This window comes from Scomber scombrus, chromosome 6 (genome assembly GCF_963691925.1).
Source record: "Scomber scombrus chromosome 6, fScoSco1.1, whole genome shotgun sequence".
NCBI classification, from domain to species: domain Eukaryota; kingdom Metazoa; phylum Chordata; class Actinopteri; order Scombriformes; family Scombridae; genus Scomber; species Scomber scombrus.
In genome coordinates this window covers 19,080,096-19,103,103 of record NC_084975.1, presented here as the reverse complement: position 1 = coordinate 19,103,103, position 23,008 = coordinate 19,080,096, and the positions used below count along the sequence as shown (strand labels likewise).

Below are 23,008 nucleotides of genomic sequence, written 5' to 3'. Positions count from 1 at the left end.
TTTCCTGAACAATCAATAATGTTATGACAGTACAGTCTTGGTGATAAGAACCCAGTGACACTGGTGCAGTTGTAACCAGTATATCCTGCTAGACAGCAGTTAGGCTGCACTTTGCTACAATAACATGTAGTTTGGACTTGTTTACCCATCTCAGCTACGCCTGAGTGACTCATTTGACCTCACGATTATTATCTGATCTGATGTTCTTTTTCCCCTTTCAGTCAAAGGAACATTTCAACTGTGGACCAATGAAAAACCAACACGTGCAGCTCATTGTTACAGAGACCTGGGTGTTCGGTTTGATGCTCACTGTTGACTTACATGAACATGTTTACTCTTTATCACCTGAACGGCATCTTGTGTCTGACTAATCCTCTTTTCTTCTTATACAGGTGGAATTGCAACCTGTTTTGTCATCATTACTCATGGGGCCCGATTGTTGGTGTGTCACGAAGAATGAGTAAGCTTTGCAGAACATCAACAAAAAAGAGAGACAGCTAGTAGATAGCACTCGTAAGTACCCACACTTTAGCCCCCTATGTTTTGCATCATTCCTTACTATTCAAATAATTTCAACGTATTTTAAACTCAGCTGTTGTCTGCGATTTACTGAAAACCCTTCAGCCTGTATTGTTCTCCTATAAACATGGCATTTCCAGAAAAGACTTGATGGCACTTAAACATCCTTAAGTGCTTTATTATGTTTGCTCTGATAATAGTTGGTTACTTTTTATTTCACGGAAGTGTGATAAGTTGAAGTGCCCTTGCAACGTCAGAATTCAAGGAAACACAAACGAAAGTTCTTACTCTGTAAATGATTAACCTTTATGAGTAAAGTGAGAAATTTTCTTTTTCATAGACTAAATGTGTTTATCTCAAAAACTGATTTTAATAAACAAGAAAACAGGTCTGCGTCCTAATAGCTAGTTATTGGGTAAGACGGCTGAAGTTTCTGAAAGGACAATACACTGCTCCAGCTACAGGTAACGGCAGCTTGGTGTCGGACACAATGTTTTGCTAAAATGTAGCGATCAAACTCAGGTCATAACCCAGAGGTCAAAGTCGTCCACTGAACATCACCATCTGCTGCAGAGGAAAGAGAACTCAGCCAATGATCTGAACCCACTTGTGGTATTTCATGGTTTTATAGTTTTTTTTTCTGTGCTCTGCCTTGAGAGTCTGGCCTTGACACAACAGCCAGCAAGATTGTTATAGTGGTCAGGCTGTCCTGTGCTTAAAGAGGATCTCTCCCATTACAAACAGAGTGTGAGGAGGCCAATCAAACCACTGTTCCCGCCTGAGAACTTGTTGACTGACTGTTTGGACACTGTGCACTGGGGGTTGGTGCTGTTGGGATTTGGGAACGTACAAAAGGTCTCTTGAATCATCACATTGCTGCAGCTACAGAGAGAGACGTTTCACTGTTTCCCTCTGAGTGAAATTTAAATTAAAAAAAAAAGACAACTTCTACAGCTGCGTGTTACCTTTAGAGAGGTTCCGTTGTGTAAGCTGCAGCTGATTTCCTCTCTGTCTCTTTTGGCGTTCTTGTGCTTGACACCCAGTGGGAGTTGATAAACACTTGCAGTTTCTACACAGCGCTGGGAAATAACCCTGTGAAAGAGGAACTATACCCTCTTGCCGTGTTCTCGTTAGAAAAGATCGTCAAAGCACCACATGAAACACAAGAACACCACGTTTTTTGTGGTGAAAGAATATGTAAAATAATACAGCCAGATGGCCTTCTGAATGCCACATCGCCTTGCTCACACTGAACACTGGGAACTTTCTAGTGTGGGCTTTTGTGCACAGTGCTGAAAGTGTGCATTCATTCTCACAGGAGAGCATCAGCTGCTGCAGGAAAAGCAGGTCTAATCCTGGACTGGTGGAGTGCACATTTATTCTTATTTGCAATAAATGTGTTTAAATGGGTTGTTTTTGTTAGCTGGGCTCAGAGCTGGACACATGACAAATGTAGAAGTCACTGAAAGAACATTATGTACAAAGTTACATTTTGTCATGTTTTCAATCTGTGACAAATGCATCTTGAAAACTTTTTGGTTTAATTTGGGTGAGCAGGGTTAACAGGGACATGGTCATTCAAGCGTATAGTCACTGCTAATCAATAGCATCAGCTGGTTTGTTTTCTGCCAGGACTTTGTGGCTGGTGTCATGCTATTTCCACACCCCACTGGCTTCTATGGTAAAAATGTTAGAGCTAAAAAGTAATAAGAAATTGCCTTTTTATGAATCTAATTGCAGTTGTCTGGAAATAGGTCCAAACTGACCAGCTGTAAGAAATAAATGGATGTCTAATGATGACATAAAGACCCTCATATCACACAGCTTTGTATCTTGACTCTTTCCTCTCCACATTGGTGTCATTTGTCTCAATTGAAGAAGGTTGGCTGGAGTTCAACTGGCAAAGACCACAGAGTTTCTCATAGGAAGGTGTATGGGGCTATATTGCTAGTTCACTGAAAGGTGGACACCATCTTCCACAAAATGTGCAAACTCTTGATGTTAGATTGAGTAGAACATGCCATGTTCTGATTACGAGGCCGCACAGCACATATGAGGCAGCTATTATCATTGTTCATGTGCATGTATTCATTCAAAATGATTAAAAACTAGCAACACAGATTACTGTAACGATTATTGCCACACCACTTTTACACCACTATCTTCTCTTTGACTGGAATGTAATTAAAAGACTTTGCGAAGCATTGAAGAAGAAGAATTCCAGCAGGCTAAGCCAATAATTTGGCGGTTGGAAGCATGTGAGCTCTCCGCTGGTGCACTGCCTCGTTGGCCAGAGGCCCCGTAGTGTGCTGATCGCTCCAAGGTGAAACAATAATATTCAAAGTATCAGGGACGTTTTCCTGATGATGCACACCCAACCACTCACTTGCCTTGGAAAAGTGCGTCTGTGAATTCTGTGCTTTTTTTGACATTTCCTCTTTTGTGACTGGATAATATGTAACGGGGGAAGTCAACGAGGCCTCACTTCTTCAGGTTACCTAAGGACAAGTAGTGATGCATGTTCATTGTATAAAGAGGACATTGCTATACTGAGTCTATGCTGATTTGAATGCAATTCTGCTTGTGTTCTTTACCACCAGTAAAACTGAAACAAAGAGTCTGTTTATCAAATAGCCAGACTTTAAATAGCAACCTACTGATAGCTGATTCATAGTTTTAGTCATTTATCAGGCAAAGAATGCCATATGTTTTGCGTTTCTGCTTAATGTAAGGGTTTGCAGCTTTTCTTTGTTTTATATGATTTTAAACTGGATATATTTGGATTTTGGGCTGTTGGTCAGATAAAACAAAAGCTGAGTGAAGACATCAGTGTGAGCTCTGCCTCTGACCAACTATAATGAGCATTTTTCTGAATAAATGATGAAAATATGGAAATAACTGTTAGTCACAGCCCTTGTCAACACTATCAAATACATTTTTAACATTATGTTAGCCAGTGGTTCTCAAAGTCGGGCCCACAGGGGTCCTTGAAGAGGTTAGAAGGGGTCCCCAGCAACAAGGAAAATACAACATTTTTAATAGAATTCCATCCATAAGTAACACAATGACGAAATGCATGACTGTTTTGGTCATGGGACTCATACACCTTCTGTAATAAAACATCTAAAAGCACAAATCTCGTCAGATGGGAGGCACTGGGACAAAATCTTACGCAATGGGGGTCTGTGGTCTATTGCGTGACAGCTCAGTGCACACACACGCAGGCTTGGACGGGATGCTGCAGCACAAAAAACACAAGCGCAGAATCATCCATCCCCCTCAGCCTAAAAATATGTTTTACTCTACTGCATGTGATCTTCCTGAAGGTCTGAGCAATGCATAACCGTGTCGCCCGTGAGAAACATCATCTGAATGCATAGAGGCAACCTGTGGTGAAACTTTCAAGTAACTCCTGTTGTGCAGTGCATTCGGGGACACTCAGTACCCAATGAATGAGCGGCTACTCTGACGATGCTGCCGAGCGCTGCCGGTCGACACGCCCCCAGCATGGATACAACAGCCAGCAGGAACAGGCGCTCAGGAGACACACTCACTATGCTGGAGAGTGTTTGAAGCCGCGATGGGAGTTAACACATCCGAGTTTCTAGAGTTCCTGTTAACAGCGACGTTGCACTAAACAAAGACCTTGTTTTGGGTGTTTTTTTTCCCTCTGAGGGGGCTTGTCTGCATTTTTGTCCGAGGCGTTTCTCTCACAGGATGTTGATGATACTGGAAAGCCGGGTAAGATCATAAAGTCAGTTCTCTGATGAGAACGACTGCCTCCTCCTCACCACCACCACCACCACCACACAAAGGGAACCACGGAACAAGTACTTTGTTTTTTCACACGCCATAATTTTTTATTTTTTGAATGTCATAGAGAAACAGAGGGGGCTCTTTGAAAGACAAAATGGATCACTTTGCAGCAGAGTGCCTTGTTTCAATGTCCAGCCGTGCAATTGTTCACGCACCTAAAGGGAATAAGGAGATAAAACCAGAAATCCCATCTTCCTCCAAGAACGGAGAGGAAATGAAAGAGCCTTTGGTTAAAGATAACTCTTCTCTTTATGTGGTGGCACGGATCCTGGCGGATTTTAACCAGCAGACTCCCAACAATGTTGCCGAGCAGGCAAAAATAAAGGATGAGAGCATGCCGAACCTCATAGATGATGGAAACTCTGCCACACCTACCACCATCTCCGATCCTTCTCTCAGACAAAGAGGCAAAAGATCGAGAGGTCGGACTGAGCAAGAATCACCTCAGAAAAAGCACAAATGCCACTATTCAGGTTGTGAAAAAGTTTATGGCAAATCATCCCACCTCAAAGCCCATCTAAGGACACACACAGGTCAGTTTCACCGGGTGCAATTGTTTGTGGCTGTGAACATGATTTATGATGGTTCCCTTGCCTATATGGGAGTGGATGGGATGATAAAAACCGAAAATACTGATAAGAAGTGTGGTTTCTTTCTCGTGAGGCGATATTTGTGCAGAGGAGGGTGATTGATGTATTGGATTGAGTCATATGAAGCCTATAAATAATCAGTGTGTATAAACGGGTCCACTGCCCTGCAATGAAATGATCAACACATAGAATTGGTGCATGATTTAATTGCATTGTTCCTTTAAGTTGTATGAACTTTGCGAAATGTCCTTTTAATTTCACCGGGGGAGGGAGGGAGTCGAAAACAGTGCCACTCCCACTCAAGTCTCTGAGCTTTGTCACGGCTTTTCTCAATGCAACCCTCCCCTGCATTGGACTGTAAACTGCAGTGCAAATGCAGAACAAAATTACACAGATCAGATTTCCAGCGTTCTTCTGCGCGCATTAATTAAAGCAAACTTTGGGTCTGTTTCATGGCAACACAAGAAAAAAAAAGTAAAACTAAAAAAAGAATCTTCCAACAACCTGTAATGTGCACATCACAGAATAAGCCAAGTGTGCGCTAACACGGGCATGCAAAAAGTTTTCTGGATCAATCCAGTTAAGTAAAACGACACAATGCAGGGAAATGCGTTCGGCAGTATGTTACATATGACCTTCCTGAAGGACCATACCTCCATATTTGCGCTTTGAATTCCACAGGATAAGCTACTGAGAGGGGGGGGGGGGAAGATGCAGATCGACTCAAATTGGGGGGTTGATAAGAGCTGTGCAGTCTGCCCAAAGCCCTTTGTTGTGATGTGCCACACCCCCGCTAGACAGACTGCCAGCTGATCTGGCCAGCAACAGACTCAGCTAGCTGAGCCTAGACTGAGGAGCTTTTTCCTTCCCTCTGCTCTGTAGACTGCAGCTCACACCCCCCTCCAACCCCTCTCATACATATAGCAGCATGACAGACCGCAAACAGCCCTCTATGCATCACATTACTAACACTTTGTTTTAACTTGACCCATATTTGACTCATAGAAATTTCATTCTGCAGAAATGTGTGTGCAAGAAAAGCACCTGACTCAACACAAAATTTGGAATATCAGGTACATCTTCTCTACATTAAGCCCATTTTGTTTTTGTGTTGTTTTTTTTGTTGTTGTTGTTTTTTTGCACAATTCAACCATCAGTTGAAGATCTGCAAGGATGCATTCCTGTCCTGTTGTCTGTTAAGCTTCATCTGGGCTACACTGCTGTGTTCAGCTTTGTCATTGGCTTGTATTATTTTATCATTAGATGTATTATTGTTCAGAAGAATAGCATATTGATGCCATATGACCTTTAAATATATTTGGAAGACTATAAATGTACACTATATGCTTTTTATATGGTGTTTTTCTTTGTAGATGATCCTGTATTTTAGTCACAATTTCTTGTTTTTACTCATTATCTGCCGCTTGGGGCTGACTGCAGTGACATGTAATCAGTATTTGTCAAGAAAAATCATGTTGAGACACTGAAACATTATGTGATTTATGTGTATTCAAAAACAAATAGACAAGTATGACTTCCTAAAAGAATAAAATGCCTGTATCCTGTGCACTTTGCGTTTTTGGTGCAGTTTTATTATTGTATATCGGACCTGCCTTTGCTTACTAAGCTTATCCCTTCTCCTTCCTTTCTTTTCGGACACACTCTTGTGCCTGGCTTCATGATTGGTTTGTGTCCTGTAATTTCTGATAATGAGGACGATTTGTGCTTATTTGATTGGCTAGTCACAGAACGTGGGTCATCGCATTTCAGCTGCCTTGTCTCAGTCAAACTTGCAGCAGCCAGCCTCCTGCAGCCAGTGTGCTTCCCTTCAGCCCTGACCATGTGTTTTTAGTGCAGTTTTATTGCTCCATATTAGCCCTGCCCTTGTCTCTGTGCCTATTAAACGTCCTTTAGCCTGCCTTTCTGTTTGGATACACTCCCACGCCTTGCTTCACGATTGGTTTGTGTCCCATAAATTCGGATAATAATGACTTGTTTCCTCTTATTTGATTGGATAGCCCCAGAATATGGGTCATCTGAGTTCAGCTGGGCTGCCTCAGTCAACCTTGCAGTGCTTTCACAGAGCCAAACTCCAGCAGTGTGCTTCCCTGCAGCCCCTACTAGCAGAGTCAAGAGAGAATGGATTCCAGCCCAGTCAGTCCCAGCCAAACACTGCTATCTAATTGAGGGGGGAAACACTGTTATAGACACTGAACAAAGAGCCAGGGAACAGGCGTCCTTACTTGACTTCTGTAACGCCCAAAGCCTCATCATCCCAGCTTTTGCAATCCTGGTGTATGTGATTTGTAGGAGTGTAAGAGGAGCTGGAACCTGAGCTACACTGTATTTCTTTATGCAATGTCTGCTCAGTACTTAAAGAAATCAATCCCACTACTAGTTCAAACTTTACCTAATAGGAATGTCTTGGGAGGGAATTGTTTTAGGTCATGCAAGAATGAGTTTTTAGTTTATTAAATGATGTTTGTTGACATCAGCTATTACACATTAGCTACCATTAAGAAACTTTGAAGTGTAAGACTTACTAGCTATATAGATGTTTTTCAAAAAGGAAGATGTTTTCAGAAACAATGTAAGTATATTGTGTCTTGCAATGTATTTTATTGTGTGTTGCTAACCACTGAAACACGGTGTAGGTTCAGTTCCCCTAAATGACTAATTGCCTAATCTATGAACTTGGTTTCAGTTTTATTTTCTTAGGTTATGAGAACTCTTTTGATGAGACTTTAGTTGCCACTCCAGTACAAAGGAGTTGAATAAAAGTTCATTTACACCGCTCTAAGCATTGAAAACTTTCATTTGAAGAGTTAATCAGCAGTGTGTTTGAGGCTAACAGTGTACTCGGGATAAGGTACAAACCTCACTGTGGTTTTCATTAACAATAGCTGAAAAACTTTGCAGAGCAAGGTCTGTGGAGTAGCCCAAGTAACTGGGAGCTTTATCTCTTTTAAGGTATTAAAACGTCCCTGGTTAAATTACCCCTCAGTTAACACAAAATCATTTTATTTGTGATTTTTTTCTCAACCAGTTTGTCTCCTGCAGCACTGTGTAAGAGGGACATTGGGATGTAGCAGACATGGGAGTACACAGTGAATTTAAATCACTCATTATACTGCATTCAGTTTGATACTGAGGAATCCACAGCAGTTTAGGGGTCTAAGGTTACCAGACGGCTTTTGTCTGATATCCTGGTGCAGGAGGTGGGGCTTCTCTCTAACACGTACACTTATCTCGCAGTATGGAAAATGTAACGCTGATACACAGATAAACTCAGGTTTATGGTTAGATGGAACAAATGAAGGCCACAAGGGTTAAACTGCCTCTGAATAGACTTCTCTTAACACCAGTTGGTTTCTTTTCAGTCACTCTTTTTTTAACTCTTTGTCTAATGAAGCATAACCAATTCTAATGACGAAGACCCATTTTCCCATGAGGTGTTTCGTGGTCATAGAGTACATGGTGTTCTCTGTGAGGCCTCATTACGGTGCTCCGGTCATGTCATGCAGACTGCCATTTCCAAAGGAGAGATGGCCCCTGACAAGCTCATTACAAGTCATGTCTTCTTCAGAGAGAACAGCCCGGGCCTTCTGTGCCCCCCACAGCTGGGCCTCACAAAAGGCCATCTTGCCAGTATACAAGACCTATTCGAAAACTATTTGAATCACCAGGAGTAACAGGGTCAATATTTCCAAAAGACAAAGAGCCTAAAAGCATATTTTACAGTTGGTTTGACGTTTTGTCTGGATCTCTTTTGTGTTCTGCTGGGGGTACCTCTAATGCTGTGAGATGGCTGTAAAGCCCTTTACTGCCTGTCCTAAAAATTAAGTGGCACCACCTGGCAGCACAGTTCCACTGCCATTTAGACCCAGTTATTCATGCATGCTTTCTATTTTTGGTCAAATAACTTTGGTTAATGACACTGTTTTTAGTGTGAAATTATCCCAAATTCCACTCGAAAAAAAAGAAGCAGGACTCTCTGATTATATATACTACATCTCTGCCAGTGGTTTTATATTTGGCCTGCGCTACTAAACAGAGTGCATAGTGTTCCTGTGTGGCTGATGGCAGTGATGAGGTAGCAGGGTGGAGATGGGGTTTTCCTGTTCTTGCTTGAGCCTGACCTTGGAACAGCAATGGGTAAAAACTCTACTGGGGCACAAGAGGTCAGTCTGTCTACCTGCCACACAGCAGGATTTCCACCATCCCTCCCAGTCGAGCAATATTTCCCCTGACATGTAATAAACCAATGACTCTTCAGTCAGGAGATTCTCAACATTTTCCATTTGTCTGCATTCTGGTGACTTTACAATTTGCTTTTTTTTTTTAGCCATGCCAGCGACGTGGCTCAAGGTGTGGCAGTGTCATTCTCTCCACCACTTAAATATCTCAACAAATTGTGGATGGATTCCAATGGAATTTTGTACAGCCATTCATGGTCCTCAGAGGACAAATCCTACTGACTAGATCACCTGACCTTTAGTGCCATTGTGGTTTTAGCAAATGCAAACACTAAGATGGTTAACATCACCTGAATCTTGGCTATCATTTTAGCTCAAAGCACCACAGAGTCTAAAAAACACCCACATAGAGCTGCTAGCATGGCCATTGACTCTTAGTCTTGTTATACATTTACTGATACCTACAATCTAGTGTTATCTCTTGCTATAAAATAAAAGGTTTTCATAATACCTTCTTGAATGATATCTGGTTGGCCTGTAAAGGCCATGTTTAGCTGTACAGTATGTGTCCAATGGAAACAAGGTATTAGTTAAATCTACTTTATCCCCAGGATGTAAATAAAACCAAAGTGGAGCCACCATCTTGCCTGTTCTAATCCTCTGGTGCAGTGTTGCTGCTCCATGAAAGACATCTCCAAGATGCCTGTTAGTGCACATGGTGTCCATATGCTGTCCTATAAGTGTACATGTAAAGCTGACAGTAAGATAGTTCCTGACTAATGCTGGAATATAAACCTGATTTAGCTGTGATTAAGCAGCCAACCGTGCATGGTGGACGCTCATAATGCTGAAAGGCCCCTGTCAGGCAGTTCCCTGGCTGTGCTGCTTTCAATGGCCCACAGGGCTCATGTATTCTTTAGTTAGCTCCGGAGTACTTCTATAAAAGCTGCTCTGTCTATCCCCTCACCAGCACCTCCCATCTTTCTCCCGCCTGCAAAGCAAAATAGGTGCTGAAGCGTGTTGTGTTGCGAGGCCGAGCCCAGGCCACGGCTTGCAGTGTGGTGTTGATTACCAGCAGCAGGAAGAGAGGGATACAGACCTGTAGAACACTGCACTTTTTCATCTACAATGTTCAACTACATCTTGCATGCGATGGAAGGATCTGCAGTACATAAACAGAGTATATACAGTGCGGCAGGGTGGGGGTGGGGTTAGATACCAGGATATTCACTGTCAATGCCCTCCATTGATGTAGGTCATTTATTCAGCTGCATCTGCAGCTAATCTGATTAACGTTTGAAGGGCTGTGACTCTGCAGCAGAGAGCACCCCTGGCAGCCTTGCACTTACAGGGTCCCATCTGAGAGTTCGGCTCTATATCCACTTTGTTGTGTTCAGCACAGCTTGAAGAAGAAAGGAATGGCTGAAACTGCTGTGGAGCTAATGTCAGAGGGAGTGTTTTGTCTCTAGCTGAGGTGTTTATGTTCCCTACGGTGTGTAAGGTGTGTCCCCTTTCTCTGTGTGATAAATCAGACTGTGGCAGACCACGACACACTGGGGTGTGGCCCTCGGCTCAAGAGGAGGAGTATTTTGTGTAGGGGAAGGAGGGCATAATCATTTCCCTCTGAGACATGGAAATATTTCTCTCCCACTCACCCCCTGAGTATCAGGTATAACATTGGACAGCTGGCACTATCTCCAGTCTGTATCTCCTCTTATCGCTGTGTGCTGAGACCTCTCAGGATCTAGCAGGGCTATGGCTCTTTTTTTGGCACTGGGTAGTAAGGCTGTCTGTCTCATATGAGCTATAGTGTCAGACTCCATCAGTGGAAGGAGCTGGCATTGTACTGCATGAGTGAGAGTCAAGGTTGATAGGGCATCCCTGCTCCCGCCTGCCTCCGTGGACAAACTGTAAACACCTATGGATGCCGTTTGCATGTCCTTACTTAACCAGGATTTAAAAGATATGGAGACTCTCTGCAACACATCAAGACTGCAAGTTGTTTTAGCATGCACTCAAGGCTGAAAGAGAGTGCCCACTCTAACTAATTGAGGCAAATGTGATGAGCTGGTCAATGCCGGTGAGCTATCCCTGCCTTTCCCTTAAAGAGTTAAGGGGATGAGGTAATGTATGTAAGTGTGCAGGAATCAGACAGTCACACTCGACCCTGCTGCATGTCTCTGGGTGAATGTCAATAGCCAGACCAAGGGGAGTGAGTTACGGTTAGTACGCACAGCCTTTCTGATTGAAATGCATTACAGGAGTGCCTCTCCTGCTGGGAGCGAAGCTGCTGCTATTGTTCACAATCTGACAGCCATAGGCCCACGAGGGGAGGCATACTATTCAATGGCAAACAAGGTCCCTCTCAATAAAGACAAAAGATGATAATAGATCAAATGCTCCCTGTTTTTCTGAGCTTTCTCATGACAAGCTTGAGCCAGTCGTCATCACGAGCACCTGACCCACCGAAGGGTCCTTTTGTTGCTGCTGCAGGCACGATTCTTGTTTGAAACAAAGTCTGAATGGAGTGTCTAAGAAAACATGTTTTGACTGAGAGATTTTCTTGGTAATTTGACTCCTCTCCCACTGAGCAAATTTTCATAGACAAACAGCCACGTAAACAGTTGTTTTGATCTCTGATGTGTTTTAAATCAAGCATGCATACTTTTTTTCCTTTCTACCGACCGCAGAACTTCTGTCAGCCTTTGTTGTTATTTTTTGCACAAGCAAAGCCTGCGTATACTGCTGTGTTAACAATGAAAAGAGAAGCTGCAAAAGCCTTAATGTATATTTATTGTTCTGCGCACATATGTTTGTGTTTATATCATTTTAGCATGTGATGGTGCGTGTAAAGGGAGAGGCCGGGTACGGTTGGGTTAACCCTGTCTGCTCCACTGGTTATGCTGATGAGGGGCTCAACAGTCATTTTAGTATTATCAGAATCCCATACATGGTTGTCTGCTGGCAGAGTAGCTCCCGGTCGGTTACAGGTCATAGTCTGTTGTAAACATGCAACCAAATTACAGGATTGCACTGAGCCCTGCCACTGCAGTTAGTGGTGTCCCTCACATTTCTTGCTGCCAAGCTTGCTGTGCCACTAAGGCAGCACTGAAGTGAGGTAGCACCAACTCTAGTTCCCTTCTTTAGCTGTTTGCTTGTAAAAGTCCCCACAGGTTTAGTGTGCACCTTGTTTTTGTTCTGAGCTCTGTAAAAGATATTTCCTGTTCTGGTTCTCACAGACAGGGCAAAGTTAACTTCAAGGTGATCTCTGATGTATCCATATCTTTTTTTTTTTTTTTTCATTCTCACCCTGCAGAGCTATTTGCTATAGCTCTCTTATGACAAGCTTGCACGAAGGTTTCAGCTGCACACTGTGTGAGTTTGGCCCATGCCTGAAGACACACCAGGAATGTTATCTACTGTTGTTTGAAATGCTGGTAGCCGTTGTTGGAGCAGGTGACCGAGTTGAGGGCTTGCGCTGCTGCTCACGTCAAAAAGCGATTTGATCTCGCCTTTGCAGACAGCATCCCTTAAACCAGGGAAACAAACTCAGATTCCATTACTCTTAACCGTTTCTGCAGAAACTGAGGAGCCAAACATCTTACTGTAGATATGAATGAGATGAGGATGGAGGGAGAGGAGCAGAGATGAGCTGTTTATTTACTGACCCAGTGGCCTCAGAGAGAACAGTTATATAACAAGAGTACCTGTGACATAATTGCATCGCCTTGGAGGGGGGACAGTAGTGCTTAGCAGAGGTAGAGTTTGCGTGTACGATGTAACTCACTTTAAGGGTAACTGGGTCATTGTGTTCGTTAGGGAAAAGCTTCACTCATTACAGCCCCCCCCCCCCCCTTCTGCAACTGACACATTCTGAGAAAGACAAACCACACCCTGGATGTGGCATGCTGCCAGAGATGGGATAACCAATCAGTGGGGCCTGGCGTCACGGTCGCCACGGTACCCTGCTGTGACAACACTTGAACTAGATGGGAAGAGCAGCAGCAGGGTTAGGGGAGTAGCTTGCTGCATTTTTCTATGAGAAATGCTGAGTAATAGCTGTCTATTGAAATATCTTGGAGAGTGACATCCTCCCGCCACTGAGGGTAAAAGCCCTTATGATCAGTTCTGCTCGGGATCAAAGTGTTTGTTCCCTAAAGCTCTCCATTGTTAGCAAAAATGTTTTTTTTACCACCCTTATGGAAATCTTAATCCTTGTGTTATGAAACAAGCACAACAATTAATTAGGGCATGTTCTTTCTTCATGCAAGTGTATCAAGGCTGACATTAAAGCTGCAGGATTTTTAAAATACATATTCATATTGTGACCTAAATGCCAGAAACAATTTATTCTTAGGTGAAAATGGGCAGCATATCTGTTAATTCAGCTTTTTTTTTTTTTAGAACTCATGGAGCACTAAATAATTAGTCTTGGTGAGTTGCTGTAGGATACCTGATGCTTCCACTATGACTGCATTACTGTATCAGGCCAGTCAGACTGGATATCTCAGCTTAGCTCTCTGGTGTCTGGTTAAATATTAATGTTGTTGGATCCGTTACACTGGTTATTGAGCCTTAAGCAGCCTGCAGAGCTTAGCTCTACTTTTTAGCCAATAACTCGTTTTGCAGTGGCAGCACAGGCTGTTTCTCTTTGTAATAAGCTATGAAATCAGACTATCATGAGTCTCTTCAATGAGATCAGTGCCTTAAAAGTTACACTGCCTCCTTTCCTCCAGGAGCTCTGCTCTAAGGAGGGTGTAATTCAGCATTGTAAACCGGCTCAAACAACCACAGCCTCCTCATCTTTATAAATTGTACCTTTACACCTTAACATTATGCAGGGGAGATGGGTGTGTGTTAACTCTAGCAAGAGAGTGGGAACAGATACTTTGGTAGGGAAAAAAGGAGACAAGGCTGTGTGAGATGTGTATATGCAAATGTACATATGTCAGTTAGAGTTTAAATACACTAAGTCGTGTATGTGCCCGCAGGAACTGTAGTGGGCAGGGCTGACTGAGTTTGTCTGGAGTTGAGGTGAGGCGTCAGAAACAAGAACACAGACTGGGCTGTCTAGACTTGCTCTGTCTGTCTGCATGTTTTGTAACCATGCAGTATAGGGGGGAGGGACCGAGACTTGTAGTGCACTGAGTTCTTGTTTTTGAGACTCACTGGCATCAGGTAGCATATGAGTGTTTGATGCTGAACAGCACTGTTTCCATTGTGGCCCTGGGGGAAACCGCAAAACTAAGAAAGCATTTGGCAGGCCTGTTATTATGTGCTCATTTGTCATGCCCACCCATAAACATTCACGCATCTCAACATCTCTTCCTTTTCATACCTCAAATCGCAGCGCAGATTTTCACATGATGATTGATTATTCATATTCTCGGGGAAGAACCATAACATTAAAGAGAATATGCCCTGCCCTTCGCTGTAGTGCTGCAAGGTCATCACGCTGGTAAAATTAGAATGCTGGATGTAGCTATTGTCAGGCAGAAACTCACTGAAATGGAACTAAAAGGAGTACGGTATTAGACGTATCAGCCAGTGGATACATTTAGGCTCTGTACGCACTGTTTCTACATCAGAAAGGAAGGGAAACCACAAGATGTATAGTACCATCTGGATATGAGTAGATTTGTGTCAAAGCCCACTTTTATTGCCCGAAGGAGGGGGGAAGGGTGTAATTTCCCATGTGCCGAGTCACAGATAGTTGCCTGTTGGAAAATGGGCTGGGTAACCATTGTGAGTGTGATTAGCATCTGGAGCTTAGATAATTAAACTCCTCCAGCACAGCGCCAATTTTTAGGAGATTTACCCCAAGTCCCTTGGCTCTCTACGGCATTTTTTGTCTTACTTTTCCTAATATTTCAAATATTTCTTCAGTGGTTCTTGATATTCCCCTTACTAACTTATCAGGCCTCCTATTACTCTTGTGTTTATTATTCCTTGATGACTCAGAGACTACACAGTCTTGTTCAACAGGCCTAGTCTTCTCTGAAAAATGTCTGTTAGTTGTGTATTGCTGTGTTCATGACTTGTTAGCCTGTAAACACCTCATAATGAGTCACTGGTCTCACTGTGGTGAGCCATGGAGAGCACCAGTTTTGTAATCAGAGTGCAGAAATATGAACACAATGAGTTTCATCAAGAATCAGTAGTTTATGTGGTTACGTCACTGTTACTGGTAATGAAATTAAAAAGTTCAGACAGGTTGGAAAGCCATGCAATGTATTAACACACGACAATCACATCATTTTACCAAGAAATAAAGTAGAAAATGATATTCACTAAGTTATTTGAATCCTCACAGTAGAAACTTCCTTTAAGGTTTCACAGCTTTGTGAAAGGTTGATTTTCATATCTGACTAAAATCAATGGAAAACAACAACATAAAACTGTGATGTGCTTTCAAATTGTCGGCAGACATGTAAAGTACACCAGTAAATGGGATAAAACATGTAAAAATATACTGATGATAATGCATATGGGGAAATTGTGCAAAAACTTATGAAATTGGTTGGCAGTAATATAAAGAAAATGGTAAATTCTTAAGGAGCTAAAACATTGCCCGTTTACCAAAAACACTGGTATGGTCCTGAGGGTCATGCTGCCATGTTCTTGTGTGATTATACACTGACATGTCTTTGTTTTCCTCTGTGTGCTACAGGAGAAAGGCCTTTCCCATGCACCTGGCCTGACTGCAGTAAGAAGTTTGCGCGCTCTGATGAGCTGGCCCGCCACTACCGCACTCACACAGGGGAAAAGAAGTTCGGCTGCCCGCTTTGCGACAAGCGCTTCATGCGCAGCGACCACCTGATGAAGCACGCTCGTCGCCACTCAGATTTCCAGCCCGGCATGCTGAAGAGGCCCCACGGTGGCAGCAGCGGTAGCACCACACGTCCCAGCTCCCTCAGCGACTACAGTCGCTCGGATGCCTCCAGCCCCACCCTCAGCCCCGCCCTCAGCCCTGCCAACTCGCCTTAAACTGAAACCCAGTCGCACTTTCCGCCTCCAACCTGCGAGGCCTGTTTTTTGTCATAACACCCCTTGTGTTGCACAGTTGTCAGCAACCCCCCCCCTTGCTATTCCTGCGCTTGCTGTGGTGTACCATACTGTACATAACTGCTTATTGTAGTGCAATTACTTGTGTGATCCTAAAAGAAGGTAATGCCTTTCCCAGATGGCAATATTGACATTCTGTACCATATGTCTGTATTTTTTTAGCTTCTGATCATTGCTAGTTGTCCAATGTATGTTCACAGTCAGCTAAACAAGGTTAAGAAGAAGAAAAAAACAGACACCCTGACAAGTCTTATCAAAATTTTCTTTCAAAGTTTTTTTTTTCCTGTTTTTTTTTCTTTGTTTTTTTTAACGGGCGAGGAGAAGGGGTACACACACACACACACACACCTCAGGATTGAAGACAGTTGCTATTTCTGTAATACCACAGTACTTAACAGTACTTACATTGACTGCACAATATACTCATCACTTTACTCTGAAATTCAACAAGGGTTGAATTTTACGCCCTGCTCAGGGATGGCCTTGTTAGCTTGAAAGAATGAACACGAGAAGTGAACAAGAGAAACATACAGTACATATATATCAGCCTTACACTCAACACAATTTGCACTCTTTGTTTTTGTTGGTTTTCACGTTTTTCGAGGAAACTAGCCCGACGGTTATACGGTCAATCGTACTCAAAAACTCATGTTCTGTTCTCCTGTGTGTACTCGGGGTTCATATGTAATGTAATTGCTGTGTGTTAAGAAAACGATCCCCAAACCCCCACCTCAGTAAACAAAATACATGTGTTCCTCCATTGCAACAGTAATACTTAGTTGCAGTTACACTGGGTTAAATATGTATTTCATTAAACAGTAGTGTGCAGTATATACTGTGTAAATCTGCACTGCTTGAGGATTGGGATTATATTGGGTTAATAGTTTTTATAAATAAACTCAGTTGAAGAAACATAAAAAGAGACAGTTAAGTTTCAAAGCAGCTGTTCATGCTTTAAAAAAAAGCTCTCCATCATCAGCCAGTATTTCACACAAAATGGACACAAAGGGACTTTAGTTGAAACAATGTTTATCCCTCTCTCAAGCACATAGGAAAAAGTACCAAAGACAAGAGTGAATGAAAGCTTTCTATTCAGTCTTGTAAGCTGCCCTTCATTGAGGCCTGAGGCTGGTGGTTGGCAGTATAGCAGGTAGAGCCAGACAGCCTGCACGTTTCCCTCCTCCTGGCTCTGCCTTTTGTGGCCTCCCTGGAGGAAACAGCTGCATCCCACAAGAAGCTATTCACAGCCCGCAGGAGGAGTGGTAACATGCCATTCCCGGGGAGTCCTCCCTTACCCATCTGGTTCTACCTGTGCTGTCAGAGAGAGTGAGTCCTGTGGTGAAGCTCAGAGCCTGCCAAAATAGCAGAATGTTGCCTAACTTAAGGGGTCAAATGTAGGCCAAAGCAGAGCAAAGCAGGGCTGTGCTGCAACATGGTGGCACACAGGGCGAACAAAGCAGCTATCTGCAATAGACAGGCAAGAGAGGTTAGGGCCTGATAAAAGAGGAGAGGTTTATCATGAGCTGAGCAGCACAGAGGAGGAGACACCCAGTTGCAGACACCCCCATCTCCTCCTTGTTTCCTCACTCCCTTCCTCCCTCCAACTGTTGAAACTGTGAGCTGTAATTAGCGGGTTGATCCAACCTGTTGGGTAATAGTAGAAAGAGAATTGTATGAACAACAGTACTACCTAGACAACGCTAGCAGTGTGGGTGGGATGTACCTAACTCCATCCTAAGCACAGGGAGAAATCCTCTACTACTGCTGGAGAGTCAAATTTCACAAAGCCAAGGAAAACATTGCTCCAAATTCACACCGATAAACCCAAGCTCTCAAACAGCTGCTTTCAAACTTCTCTCTCACAAAACAAAAGGGGCTTTTTAAACTGTTGTAAAAACATTTGAACCAAAATGAACATATCAGCAAAGTGCAGTGCTCACCAGCCTCACGTCGTCCTGCCTGTGAAGCTCAGATGTCCCGTGAGAAAGCTGACTTGTGTTTCTAGACAGACATGCCTCAATAAGTCAGGCAAAAGGCACAGTAAACCTTCCATGGAAACAGGCACCACTATCAAAACTGCTGCAGCTCCGCCAGTCTGTGTTATGCCTACATTTTCTTTTAATGCTTCAGCACTGTGGTCGGAAATCGTTTCATCCATGTAGTTTGGTCCTGTCAGACCCATCCAGACTGTTGTCATCATCAGTTGCATGTGCTAGCGCTTCAACCTGGCCCGTTCTCACCCTGCAGTCCTGTGCTCCACACTATATGCATGTTAACAACTTCGCCCGGAAAAGCGTAGAGGGTTTTTGAGGCGGTCTGGCAGGTGTAAGTTCATGAATGGCAGGCCTTGTCCCCAGTTCTCCACAGCAGCCATCTCTCTTTAAAGTTGTGAAGAATCAGCTCTGTCAAATCCTCCAGAAAGAAAACATCCCTTATTTAGATCCAAATGCAGTAATCTACCCCAAAACACCACCCGCAACCCCCTTTATGATGAACTCTGTTAAAATAGTTTCCAGGCTGCAAGATGACACTTTGAATGCCACTGATCAGCAGCTCTCAGTGAGAGAAGCACTGAGATACATTCACCATTTCATAAACCAATTCTTCAAATTGCTGTTGAGCAGCTTTTTGTGGGATCTGTCAAGGATTTTTTTATTGTCAATTTGTTGACATGTAGTGTAACTTTCTCTTGCAAAAAAGAAAAGAAAAAGAGAATTCAGAGTAACTCACCCTCAAGCAGGTTTCATGAATCACTTCTCCATATTCTGCACATTTACCTCAGGGTCAACATCCGCAAAGCAGCAGATATGGGACAGTTTGTGGATTTTGTAGTAACATCAGTTGCTACACAGAGATTTCTGCCAGCCTCACCACGGTGTTCCTGGGTGCTTAGTGCTCACTGCTGGTCAGTGTCTAACCACACTGGAAACACAGGAATGCCTCCATGTGGGCCTGGCTCCTGCCTATTATGTCTTCATTGCATCCTACGGTCCCACTATACGCCTTAGTAAGCACTGGACACTCTGGCGCTATTTTCAGTGAAATGCCCCTTTAAAAAGCTTTTAGTGTCAGTGGACTTACAGTAGGCAACACAACGCTCATACCATCTAATAATGAAATAACTGTGACAGTGTAAACATCCCAGTCTATCCATCCATCCAGCACTGCACCGGTGACATATAGGCCTCCACAGGTGTCTCATAACTTTTACTCTCACTGTACCAAATCTACTTGAATAATTCAACACAAAAGGCCATTGAACACAGTTGTACATGTCCATTTTTACTGTACTTGCTTTTGTTGTCAAATAATTATGAACGTCTCTGGAGAAAGGTATATAGTCTTTTGTTTGGTTTATTTTATTGTTTTGTTTTGTTTTGTTTTTTATTCTAGATTTTCCATTGTCTTCAGGTCATTTAAGCAATTCTTTTGAATTTATCGCAGCATTATTTTTGTCTGTCTGTCTGGCTGTTTATAGGCACCATGTTGTTTTATTTTAAGTATCATAATTTTGCCCCATTTGGGGTTTACCCCTTTAATCAGAAACACTTAATACTCTGTTGATGTCAGGATGCAGGTTATTCCAGTAAGCCTGTTATCCAAAACTCCTCCAAGTTAGAAAATGAAAGGATAGCTTGATGAGTGTTTGCAGCGACGATGAGAAAAAGAAACATCCTGACCTCTATGTACGTCAGTTTCAGATGGAGTGACTAATTTTCTTTGTAATTTAGATTCTTTTGAAAGTTTTCCATAAGAATAGAGACCACAGCATTGTGAGTTAGCAATGTAGTGATACTTTTTATTATTTTTTGACTCATATGAAATGTTTAAACTTGTATATTTTTCAAAAATCATACCTCTTAAAATATTTAACTTTTGTTGTACCTTAATATCTTTTTCAAAACATCCATCATGTAGCTTCTGTTTGCTTGATGAGTAGCACAAATAATTGGTGGTTTATTTGTCCCTACTTGAATGAATGATTGAATGAAGAAGGAAAGATGGAGGAAAGTAAAGAAAGAAAAAAGAAAGAAAGACTTTTTCTGTAAAGAAAACACTGGGCTACATTTTATAAAAATCATCACATATTGTCAGGGTCCTGCACATCCTTGTAGATTCAAAAAGTAATCTCCAGGAAACAATAACAACAGATTTTTAAATTATTTTATGTATGTACAAAAATCGTACAAGCATCTCTTCCTTACTGAGCTCCACGTATTTGTCTTGGTTGAAACGTTTTCCAAGCGTGTGATGATGTCAGCTGTAAATTACTATGAAACTCCATTTCAGCATTTTTAAATCCAACTTTACCATTGTAATCCCAGTGAGATTACACATAACATCTGTCAAAGCAAGATAGATGAAAAAATGTTCAAAACGGAAATACAAGGTTTTACATTGTACCAGTAAATATTTTTTTCTGCTAATTGTAAAAATATATTAAATTGATTTTTGCCTAGTATGTAAAAGAACTAACATTAATCATATTTTAAAAAAATAAAATAAAAAAAAGTCCATATGAATTACATATGAACTATCACTGATCAGACGTTTCAACTGAAATATCCATAATGACTTATCTCACGTACAAGCATGATTGATGCAATAGTGTGCCAAAACTATAATGGTAACTTCATGAAGATGATACAGATGTTGAGGGTAAATGAACCTAGCTTCTATCAGACATTTACTAAACTTGTACAGTTTTTATAAAGTGTGACATGTTTTTATGTTGTGTACAGGATTTAATGAAGCAACTCTGCATATTTAATATGCAAGGGTTCTAAGTTAAATATTTCTTTTCTGCTTTATGTAAACATTTTGATTGTGTAGCTTTGTTTTCATTTTGTTGTTATTATTTAATTTTTTTTCCTTTTTTTGCTGTACATTACACATGCAATGTATAATGGCTTATTACAGGTATTTCTTTTGACATAAACAATCTTAATGACAACGAACGCCCAACCATTCCAAAGGATTGAAAATTGCATTTTGCTATAAATGTGCTGCTTACATGGACCCAATGCATTTTTGTAGGTTATGAATAGAAGTCTGTCTTGACTGTGAGGTTTTACACGTTGTGAGTAGTGCACAAGGTACGTTTCTCATTGTCAACATTTCCCAGGTTTAATCTCTCCTTTCTTCTCTGCTGGCTCTTTGCGTAGATAGGCTAAGCCAATTCAAATCAACAACGTACATGCAATATAAAAAAAAAATTAAGGACATACAGAGCATTTCTTCTCTCTGGCATTGGCCTTTTTAAGGTGGGAAAGTTAAATGTTTGAGAGGCAGCCATGATAGGATAGAGTGGTGGTTGAGCAGTGAGAAGGAGCTTTGAGTTCTCGCAGCTTATCATAGGCTCCAATTTCAAGTTGTTACCAAAGGCTTTGAAGGGAAAGATGAATGTTGCAGTAATTTTGAACCCAACCCAGTTACTGCTGGGTTCAATTTTACATGCTGTGAGTGTTGTTCAATGGATGTTGTGCTTGATATGGACCTTTTTCTACATCTCCAATAAGCAACTTTGTTTTTTCTTTTTTTTATAACACTTGAATGAACAAAACTCATTTAATCATGAACAAACAAATTCTGAATGAGTACAAGATAAGAAACAAAAGAGACTGAGTGAGTAGGAAAATGCAGCATTGCAGGGTGGCAGACCATATCTGTTAGTACCCTTCGCTGACCATGTGGTCTTGGTCAGCTGCTTGAAATGACTGTGTGGCGTTTGATTTTACTGTAGAAATGCATGCAAACAAAAGTCTTGAGCGTTGGATATTGTTCCCCTTGAAGGATTTGTCTGTTCCAGGTTATTCAGCAAACAGTGCTGTCAATTACCTCCCATTGATTACAAGAGAGAGCCTCTCACCAGCGTTTTGGTTCTGTCCCTGTTTGTCCTCAATGTACGTCCTCAGTGTAATGTTGCTCTCTTGATACCTCTGTGTGTTTCTCCTCTGCCCATCACCATCAGTTGCCTGTTGTAGTGACTCCATGGTGCTGCTTCCCCTCTCAGCGCCATTATAATCCAATCTGTAAATAACTCTCGACTCAGCTATGGCCAGTACATTCTCCAATGACCTCACTCTAACCTTCAGGTGTTTTTTTTTGTTTTATCTTTTTTCTCTCAGCAAACCAAAATCACTACATTCAAGTATTACAGTTGTACAGTTCCTTGGATTCTACACACATCTAATGTGCTGGTCTTAGCTGCTCTGCTGTACCTTTTTATGGCATTATTTTTTACATGTTAGACAATATATTGTGACCATGTCCTATGCAAATATGAAAAATAACAGATTGTTGAATAATGTATGTTGTCATAACTTGTATGCATGACATAGTGAAGTTTACATTTGGAAATAAATTCATAAAATAAGCAGCTACAACTTGTTCTGTGCTGTGTGTTCTTTTCAAGTGACAGTGTAAACATGCCACTGCGGCTGCAATTAAAAGGAATTCAAACATTTTGGGATGAAAAATGCTGAACATAGGTTAGTATAACAGTAGCACAAGTAGAGAGGAGTCAATAAGGGAACAGACATTTTGGTTCACTAATAAACATGTTATATCTTTGCATATTTGCATATTTGTTATATCCATATAAAAACGTAAGTGCAAAAACAAGTTCCAGCTTTAGCAGGGTTTAAACTGAAATTTAAGGGTCTGCAGGACTATTTCATTGCCAGAAGCAATGAATTCCTCAAGTCTCCACTAGCACATTACCATAGTTACAATTAGCAAGCTTTCTATGTGCTCATGGGCAGATTTTTTTACCTTCAGACCTTCAGAGCCAGGCTAACTGTTTCCACCTGTTTCCAACCT

General features: G+C 41.9%; 1 protein-coding gene across 1 annotated transcript; it reads left to right on the top strand.

Annotated features, from left to right (window-relative positions):
- Positions 1 to 4,092: 4,092 nt before the first annotated feature.
- On the top strand, positions 4,093 to 22,565 carry klf13 (Kruppel like factor 13). The gene is made up of 2 exons (XM_062420167.1): positions 4,093 to 4,868; positions 15,792 to 22,565. Exons 1-2 carry the CDS (start codon positions 4,430 to 4,432, stop codon positions 16,106 to 16,108), a joined length of 756 nt encoding a protein of 251 aa, XP_062276151.1. The 5' UTR covers positions 4,093 to 4,429; the 3' UTR covers positions 16,109 to 22,565.
- Positions 22,566 to 23,008: the final 443 nt, after the last annotated feature.